The following is an 8,976-nucleotide window of genomic DNA, read 5'->3' as shown; positions in this document are numbered from 1 at the left end:
CCACTGGCCACGCCCCCTCCGCCACCGGCCACGCCCCCTCCGCCACCGGCCACGCCCCCTCCGCCACCGGCCACGCCCCCTTTGCGACACTCGCGGTGCGGCCGGGCCGGCTCCGGTGGCGGTGGCGGTGGCAGTCCCGGTCCCGGTGCCGCTCCTGAGCCCGGTGCCGGTCCCGGTGCCGCTCCTGAGCCCGGTGCCGGTCCCGGTGCCACTCCTGGGCCCGGTGCCGGTGGCAGTCCCGGTCCCGGTGCCGCTCCTGGGCCCGGTGCCGGTCCCGGTGCCCCCGACCATGTCCGACCCCCAGCCCTGGTTCGTGGCCCGGGCCCGCCGCCGTTTCGCCATGACCCGCGAGTGCTCCGTGCTGCTGCCCGGTGTTTGCGCCGCCCTGGCCGACCCGCGGCAGCCCGGCCTCGACGACACCTGCCTGGAGAAGCTGCTGGACTGGTTCCGCAGCCTGACGTGGTTCGGTGAGTGCCGGGCATGTTCCGAGGGGAGGGGTGGGGAGATCCGTCACGGAATGGGAGAATAGTTTGGGTTGGAAGGGACMTCTGGAGCTCATCCAGTCCAAACCCCTGCCAAGAGAGGGTCACCTGCAGAAACAGTTGTCCAGGTGGGATTTGAATGTCTCTGCAACTATCTGAGGTGCTGTGGCACCTGAAAATGCTGTGAGTGAACCCGAATTCATCGGTTCTAACAGTTGGCAGGGCTTACCTCAGCTCAGGGAGCTCCCTAATGGGAGAGGACAGTCGTGGCAGTGACCCGCTGTTTTCTGGTCTCTCCCGGGCAGATCCCACTGTGGAGCTGCTGCAGGACAACCCGTGTCTGGCAGAGCTCATCACCTCCGTGCTGGCCCTGCCGGATCCCAGCCCCAGCATCCTGTCCTTCACCCTGCAGTTAGCTGGGATCCTCGCCTCTTCCGAAAGCCGCTTCCAGCACCTGCAGGTGAGTCGGCCACCCAGGCACCTGCTGCTGTGTGTCTGTCTCCTCCTTCTACATGGATGACACCTGAAAATGTGCATATTCTGCTTGTTAAACTTACAGCATGCATGGAACAACTCAGCAAATGRTSAKATGATAACAAGGACCTGCAATCACYGTTCCTGTTCACTTCTCAKGTGAAGCTGCTTCTTGTCTCCCCACAGTAGTGCTGTGATTGCCTGATCCCATTTTTAGTTCAAAAGAGTGTATGGGATAACACTGGCTCACAGCAGTCACTGCATAATACTGTATCCCTGGAGAATTCCTGTAGATTTAAACTGCACTAACAGATGTCATTTTCCCAACAGTAGGTTGACAGGAAATTTTTGATTCCCTGCAAAAACGAGAGAGCTTTTTAAAGCCCTGCATTCTACAATGGCATACATTTATAGTACAAAACCCAAAAGGCTTYATCCAGGGAAGAGATGTGTATAAAACAGCCTAATGGAACTGATATATAKGAGTTGTCCCTTAGCACCTGAAAACAGAAGGGTTTTGGTCTTGAACTCTCTAGTTTGTGCTTATGTTGTGTTTAATCATGAGATTCTAAAATTTGCCAACTTTAGTGATACTTCTGGGAAGAGGAGGTTTCACTACAGTGCTGATACTCTTGACTTGGACCGATCAGCCCCTTTGCTCACTGTCCACTCTGTTCTGCTCTGGCTCAGCAGGAGAAGCTGCTGGGGAGGCTCTTTGGGCAGGAGGGACCCCGGGGCAGCGCGGCGTGGGAGGACGCGTCGGTGCGCAGCGCCTGGCTGAAGGGTGTGCACAGCATGGTGCACCACCAGCCTGCCCTGCMCTTCCTCTGCTCCACGGGTGAGTGCTGCTGGGGCTGGCATCTCCCACATCTGCTGTGGCCCTGCCATTCCAGTCTGATGCTCACATGTCAGATGAGCAAGATGGGATCTTCATTTAGAATTAAAATAAGCCATTTGTCAAAAGCACTGAAGTAAATGTAAGATGCTGGTTAAGTTAGTTAAGTATTAAGTTAACTTTTTTAAGTTAGTTATGCATTTGGGTTTTTTCTCCAAACATTGARCATGGAATTCCCATTGATTCCCCTTTCTAGAGGGGAAAGAATCTTACAAAATTGCCCTTATAAAATTAAAAGCTGCCTGCATTCTTATTTGTAGCTCTTGCTAAAGAGTACATTTCAGTCTGATTTTAGTGCAGAAAAACTAAGCAGAGACTCATTTATCTCTTAGTGCTTGCACACATTTGCAGTGCTGTTTTTGTTATGCAGGTATGTAAATTCTGCAGTTAACACCAACTTTAGATCCCATGTACAGAGGGGCCTAAATGATTAGACTGGTATTAAAGTGCAACATATGCTGCTGTTCATGTGATGGAAAAATGGCACTGATACTGCTGCTCATGTTTTTCCTACTGGTTATGTCCAGAGATGTACAGCTTCTTTCTGTAAATACRTATTGAGTGTGTTGTCAACTCTCCTAATCTTACTGATGTTATACTGAAGGCTGATCCTGAGTTATTATGCCCCTGAGGATCTGAAAACAATTTTATTTTCTTCTTTTGTTTGCTTGTTCTTAAGGACTGGCAGACTTGGAATAGAGACTACAAAATAAAGTATAAGAAACCCCCCCGAATCACCATTTAAAGCTGTGTGGTACCTGAATTAGGTCATAAATGGTTGTTTTTTCCTCCAGTGACTTGTTTTGTTTTCCCACAGGAGGCATGGATGTGATCTTTGCTCTGCAAGGAGATCCCAGCCTGTTTGTGGCTTCGGCTGCCAGCCAGCTCCTGGTGCACATGCTCACCTTCTCCCTGGAGTCTGAAACATCCAAACCTCTTTCTACAAAGGACTGTGACTGGCCAGCRTGTGCCCAGATGATTGTAAAGCACATAGAAGAGTCACTTCAGTCCAGCTCTGCCTGTCACATCGAGCAGTCCTTGAAGCTGCTGACCAGTTTGTTTGGCAGYTGTTTTGGCAGTTGTTACGCTGCATGGACTGAAGTGCTTTGGTTRCACATAGCAAAGCAAATAGAAACCTTTCTGGTGGAGGAGACTGTYCAAGCACAGCCCGTGCTGGCCAATCTTTTGCTGAACGTGGCACGGTAAARATCTCCTGGCCCCTTGGAGCCTGTGCTGAGATAGATCTGGTTTCCACCATATCATGGTTACACTTACATTTCTTTCTTCTCAGGTCCCCTGTGTTTTGTGGCACTGAAGRCAGCTTTTGGCCATTAGTAACTTCTGCTCTAGAACACTTAACCCCAGTACAAGCAGGWCCTCTGGCAGTGGGACTTCTGAAGCTCTGCAAATGGTAGGAATTACTACAATGAAATTGCTGCACTGTGCAGGTGTTTCYGCTCCATAATTCCCCTTTAGGAGTGAAAAAGCATCAGGAAATAATCAGATGAATCCAGCACATACAGATACTGATTTACAGGCTAAGTAACACTCTTGTTTTAAGATGGAAGGACACTTTTGYTGACAAGATACGCCTCTCTCTCAGCCTCTTTTCAGAGGATCCTACTCTGTGTTTGCATAGCTTGATAAAGCTGCTTCTAATTCCAGAGCCATTTCTCCTCTGCTTTCAGTTAGCAAGGAAACCTTGGAAGAAGGCTCAGATTGTGGTACTGTTTTTGTTTCTCTGTCATTGCTGGTTTCTTTCAAAGCCTGTGTGAAAATCCTTATCCTGCTCAGCATTTAGGGGCAAGTATTTGGGAAGGAATTGGCATGTACTTGTTTTGGTAACTGCTGTTTCCTCCTTGAAGCCCACAAGACTTGAGGATTCAGGCACTGACTGTTCTGCTTCAGCCAATGGACTGTATTTTGAAAGCAGCCTCCCAGCCTCTGGAATATGCAGGTAAGTTAGAGGCCAGGCTGCTTGCCARTGTTTCCAGTGTCTGATGCAGACAAAACTGGAGGAGAAAGAGTAGGAGAAGTCAAGGACAGTAGCAGTGTTAGTGGAAAAGTGCAGCATCCTACTGCTGATTGCATTTGAAGGGATATTCATACTGTATCACTTGAATATCTTGGTTAGCTTTAAAAAACACAGACTTTCCTATTCATTGACAACCTGAGCTCTTCYCTTCTTTGGTCCCCTAGGTTTGCTGGATGAGTCTGTTTGTGACCCTGTCACAGTTGAAAATCTCCTGTCCTCCAAGACATCTTGTGCTGGTCTCCTGTGTCAGACCCTTGCTCATCTGGAGAAGCTGCTGTCTCTGGTGAGAATCAAACGGGTCCTTGAAAGGCAGCATTGAGAGTGGTTGAAAACTTTTGCAGTACAGCATAACAGAATGTAGAGAGGAGTTRGCAGTGAGGGTTTCCATAGTTTAGGGAAATTTAGCACAGTAGACTCCAAATATGAAAACAGAGGAATACTGAGGCTCATGAAGAGGGGCTGCACTTAAGTTTTAAACCTGCCTTKATGAGCTTTGTTGCCATACTTTACTTGTACTGCAATTATTGATCCTGTGAAAAAGCACAAATTGTACTGCTTTCCTAAGCAGTGAGAAGAATCTTCTTCCATCTGTGCAATAGTTCTTGGAAGAGACGAAGATAATTTATTTGTAGTTAGTGACATTGTGGTACGTTAAGAACCCACTAGAAATTGCAAATTTTGCTGCCTTCTGACCTAAAACTGCTCTGTAGTTGAGACTGTTGCTAGAAACTCTTTTCTCTTTTTTTTTCTTTCTCACCTATTAGAGAGTAGAATTACCCTGTGTGTCCTTGCTGCGCTCTCTCGTGACAATATTACAATTCTGCAATGGCTTCCTGAGTCCAACTTCTCCTCTGGGAAGCACAGTAAGCCGGAATTTGATCAACTGCTGCCGAGTGCAAAAGTCAGCTCTTGATGTACTTGCAGCACTCTCAGAGAAAAAAGGTGAGTCAATCTTCGCTCTCTTATCCACAACAGTTTGACAATCCTGTGTCTTTATGTATTTCAGCAGGAATTTGGCTGCTCCTTCTCTCATTGTTTGTCCTTTGGCCTTGTTTTCTCTGTTTCAGGCTGTGACACACTCATAGGAACTCTGTTTGATGTTCTTCTGGCATATCTGCAGAGTCCAAACACCACCCCTACTGTGAGTATTGAACTAGAATGAGACCCAAATCTTGCCCCAATGAGGTGTACTTATAGAAATTGTCTGACCACAGCTGTTTCTCAGCACACTTTGTATTAGAATGTGTAGGAGACTTGTCTTGGTCCTGGGTGGCTCACAGGAAACAGCTAAAATTCTAATGGGCAAGTAACTGACCCAGTACATGGAGAGTTCTTGAGAAGACAGGAGCCATCATGTCTAAGAGTAGCACTGACATTCTCAACTTGACATGGCCATGAAGTATTGAATTATTTTTATTGAGGGGGGGTTGGTTTCTCGCTTTGTTTTGCTCGAATGGCTCTGATGGCAACTGCAAATCCAAAGCTCAGGGGACTGCAACTTCATAATACACAGGGATTTTCTAGTTGTTTGTTAGAAATTGTATTTAAGCACCATTTATTTGTGGCTGGATTCTTAGTAAGGAGGCATATGCAYTTGTTTACTCTGAGAATTTCTCTGTAAGCTTGAGGCTAAAATGAATTTTACCTTTAAAGGCATAAAGGCAACACTGCCTCCTYCTGTAGTAAAGTAAATCTGCTTTACATTGCTTCAGGTTCTAAAGAAAACCTTTCAAGCTACATCCAAGTGGTTGGTGCACTTGCAGGAAATGTCCTGCTCCAGCAGTCAATGGCAACAAACTCAGAAGATTTTGGAAGGTAACAAAGCTGTTCAAGCTGGGACAAACAGCAGCTAGTGGCACATATGAAATCTGCTCCTATCTACTTTTCCTACTCAAAGCACTGGATTCAGTTATGCTGAATTTAAGTTTAGATGCCCAAATAGTGCTTTGCAGAACTGTGGTAGAAGCACAGAGCAACAGCAAGAGGGATTGTATCAGATGAAATRCTGTGGAGGTTGTACAGTGAGTGCTTCAGTAAGGTTTGTTGCCTTTCATGTCCATTCAGGTTTGTAACTTGCCTTTTACAGATGTGTTTTTGGTGCTGCAGAAGCGTTTGTGCAGTCCTTGCTGGGAAGTGAGAGATTCTTCCCTGGAGTTCCTCACTGCCATGGTTAAGTGCTTGGGAGGTAGGTGCAAAGATTTAACAGTTCAGATTGGAGGAGTATTTCTTTTAATGTTACAAAAGACAAATGTGCTGCTGAAGTTTCTCCTGACCTGTAACTGGAGGGCCAAGAAAAGAAAGACGTGTCAAGATTTTTACTCTTAGATCATGATCAAAATCTGACAGAAGTATTAATAAACTTAGCTTGCTTTTTTTCTGTTGAACTGAGATTTCTGTACCTGCCTTAATGGCAGTTTTGGTGAGTTAAACTGAGGGGTGTTGAGACATGTCTATCAAGGCAGGTGACAGTGCTTAATGGCAGATAATACTTTCTGTTTTTCAGTTTTCTCTGCAGTAGAGTCTGCTTTCTTTCAGCAGGCTGGAGGCTGGTTTTAGGAGGCTAAAAGCCTAGAYCTGCTTTTTATAATTGGGATTAATTACTGATTTTCCACTTTTCTGATGGCTCAGACTTTGCAGAGGGTAGCACTGAGGCAATGCTGATTTTCCTGTGATATCTCTGCATTGTCAAAAGGGAGAGGGATGTTGTCGACTGCTTCCTTCACAAAGGAAGTCCCYTGCATTAGCACTTTACCCTGCAGCCCCTCTCAGTGCTGTAGTCACTTTTGTTTTCTGTCATATGCCTGACAACAAGAAAAAAAAGACCATTTTTTCCTCCTTTAGGCAAAGGCATAAATTTGATGAGGTTGGAACCATGTCCGCACTTGCCCAAGAAAGTTTTTTCTTGCAGCTAAAACAACTGTAAATGCAATTTTCTAAGTTCCAGTGTCTGTCAGGGTTTGACTGAAAATCACTGAGCTGTGGGAAAGGGGGAGCCTGACACAGTGCATCTTTGCTCTGGTGAGCACTGCCTGCTCCTGCAGTGGCTCCTTTCCCTGGCAGCTCTCCCTGCAGGGCCAGGCAGTGGCCATCCTTGTTTGCTGCAGAGGACTCTTTGCATTGGAGACAGCTTCATGCTCACAGGCAATAAAGTCCCACTTCTTTGAATTGCTGTCTTGTTTACAGACCACAAGAAGTTCAGGCAGTGTCTCCTGTCCTCAGAGGTGCTGAGGCTCACAGAAAACCTGCTGGAGGATGCAGAGAGCTACGTGAGAGCAAGCGCTGTGACTGCTGTGGGACACCTGGCTGTCATCACCTGCTTTGCTCCAGAGTCCCCTGTCTCAGGCCATCAATACAATAAAGAGGTAGGAAAACAACTTCTGCACGAGCAGAACTACTCATCAGTTTGGAGCTCTACTGCTAACTGTCTTCACAAGTTATCTGCTCATGCAGGCCAATTGCACAACCTGTAATTTTTGATCTCTGTTCTTGTTTCTTTGTCTGTTCCTCCCCTTACTGTGTTTTCCCTTTTGTCTTTTTGCATCCAGAACACTATAGAAAAACTTCAGGAAATCTTGTCAACAGACWCAGAGGGCTTTCCTAGGAGGGCTGTGATCAGCATCTTCACCAAGTGGCTGAGGGAAGGTTGCACAKGTCAGCTGGAAGATCCAGAGCAGTTTGTCTCTAGAGTCATCCAGACTGTGGAGCAGGACTTAGACTGGGAAGTCAGACTTGGTGGTTTGGAACTGGTTGATGCTTTCTGTAGCCAGACCATTTGGCGTCTTTCCCAATGTCCCTACGCTCCTGTCACCTCTGCAGTCACCAACTCCACCCCTCAGAAGGAGCTGCTGCAGGTGTTTTGTCGAGCAAAACTGTTTGGGTTTTTGTTTCGATCTTTGTGTGACTGTGACAAACCCGTGGGCCAGAGAGCCTGTGATGTGCTGATTGGCTTRAGAGGTCATTTCTACCCTGTGAGTACTTTGGAGAATCCACAAGAAATCGAAGATTCACCCACAGGACGTGGCATTGCYTGGTTACAGAGGACACTCAGACAGGGTTCTGTGGCCCAGAATTTCCCCACGGATGGTGCTGACAGGGTGGATTTCCAGGATGCAGAGAGCATGATGCTAGCTTTGGGTGCAATAGACCTCCTGGAGCTCCATGATGAGCTAAATAAAAGTAGTGACCAYGTGGAGGAAAGCCCTCAGTCCCTCTTACAGGACATCCTCGCCACTGTGGGCACCATAGAGGATAATGAAGTTGACTGTTATTGAACACACCTTTTTATCTGAGGGAATGCTGCTGAAGCAGTTTTCTGGAGGAGAAGGATGGTTTTGTTAGCTGTTAAATGGGTTAGAAAATCTTTGCTTTAATACCGATGTATTTTTTTTTGTTAAAAAGTGTCATTTCCAATCAACTGTTTTTTCTTTTTCAAAGTAAAAGCATTAAGAATTGCATTTGTTCTTTTTTTTTTTGAAGTTACTGTCTTTTAAGGAAGCACCAGACCATACCTACATAAGGAAGCAGAGTGACTGAAAACAACTTGTGGCAGGCTCCTTTTAGAGCCAGAGTAGCTGATGGAGATTGGTTTTAAGGGACACTTGTTTTGACCTTTCTGTATGTTATTGTAAAAACAGAGCTCTCAGCTCTTTTGCATTTTGAGGTCTAAAGCAGAAGGTGGCATTTAAGGAATCAAAAKCTGATCATCCTTAGCATTACAAATTTTCTCCTATAGATCACAGACTTGTTTGATCTCAGCAGTGACACTTAACATGCTGACTTTGTTTTAATTGAAGCCAGAAGCAAGTCCATTTTGCTGTTTTTTTTCCAAGTGCTCCTATTTTCCATTCCTGAAGTCCTCAGATAGTTTCTAAAAGAAACTGACCCCTACAGCTTTTTCAAGATCAATTTGATCTACAATTAGCTTTGGTAACGATTGGAAAACAGCAGCCACGGTGTGAATGGCAACATGATTTTCTGGTAAAATTGCTGGTTGAAGGTTTGCTCTGTGCCTTTTGAGGAAGGCAGGACCCTTCCCTATTGCAGTGTGCACAGCTTTATGTGTGACAGAGCCCTTGGGTGCTGGACCAGCA

General features: G+C 46.3%; 1 protein-coding gene across 2 annotated transcripts; it reads left to right on the top strand.

Moving 5' to 3' along the window:
• The first annotated feature begins 91 nt into the window (after window positions 1-91).
• Window positions 92-8,338, top strand: BRAT1 (BRCA1 associated ATM activator 1). 2 transcript variants are annotated; one of them, XM_057369835.1, is made up of 13 exons: window positions 92-467; window positions 788-942; window positions 1,650-1,794; window positions 2,669-3,053; window positions 3,143-3,262; window positions 3,717-3,808; window positions 4,051-4,169; window positions 4,651-4,828; window positions 4,954-5,027; window positions 5,599-5,701; window positions 5,973-6,071; window positions 7,070-7,248; window positions 7,432-8,338. In XM_057369835.1, the coding sequence occupies exons 1-13, from the start codon at window positions 290-292 to the stop codon at window positions 8,155-8,157; spliced, it is 2,553 nt and encodes an 850-aa protein (XP_057225818.1). In that variant the 5' UTR covers window positions 92-289; the 3' UTR covers window positions 8,158-8,338. The 2 variants fall into 2 exon arrangements, with proteins under 2 accessions (XP_057225818.1, XP_057225817.1); XM_057369834.1 differs by having other exon boundaries at window positions 1,647-1,794.
• Window positions 8,339-8,976: the final 638 nt, after the last annotated feature.

Source organism: Malurus melanocephalus, unplaced genomic scaffold (assembly GCF_030028575.1).
Source record: "Malurus melanocephalus ecotype Western Australia unplaced genomic scaffold, MMel_1.1 scaffold_115, whole genome shotgun sequence".
NCBI lineage: Eukaryota > Metazoa > Chordata > Aves > Passeriformes > Maluridae > Malurus > Malurus melanocephalus.
Note: the sequence above shows the minus strand (reverse complement) of the source record. Positions and strands in the feature narration are given on the sequence as shown.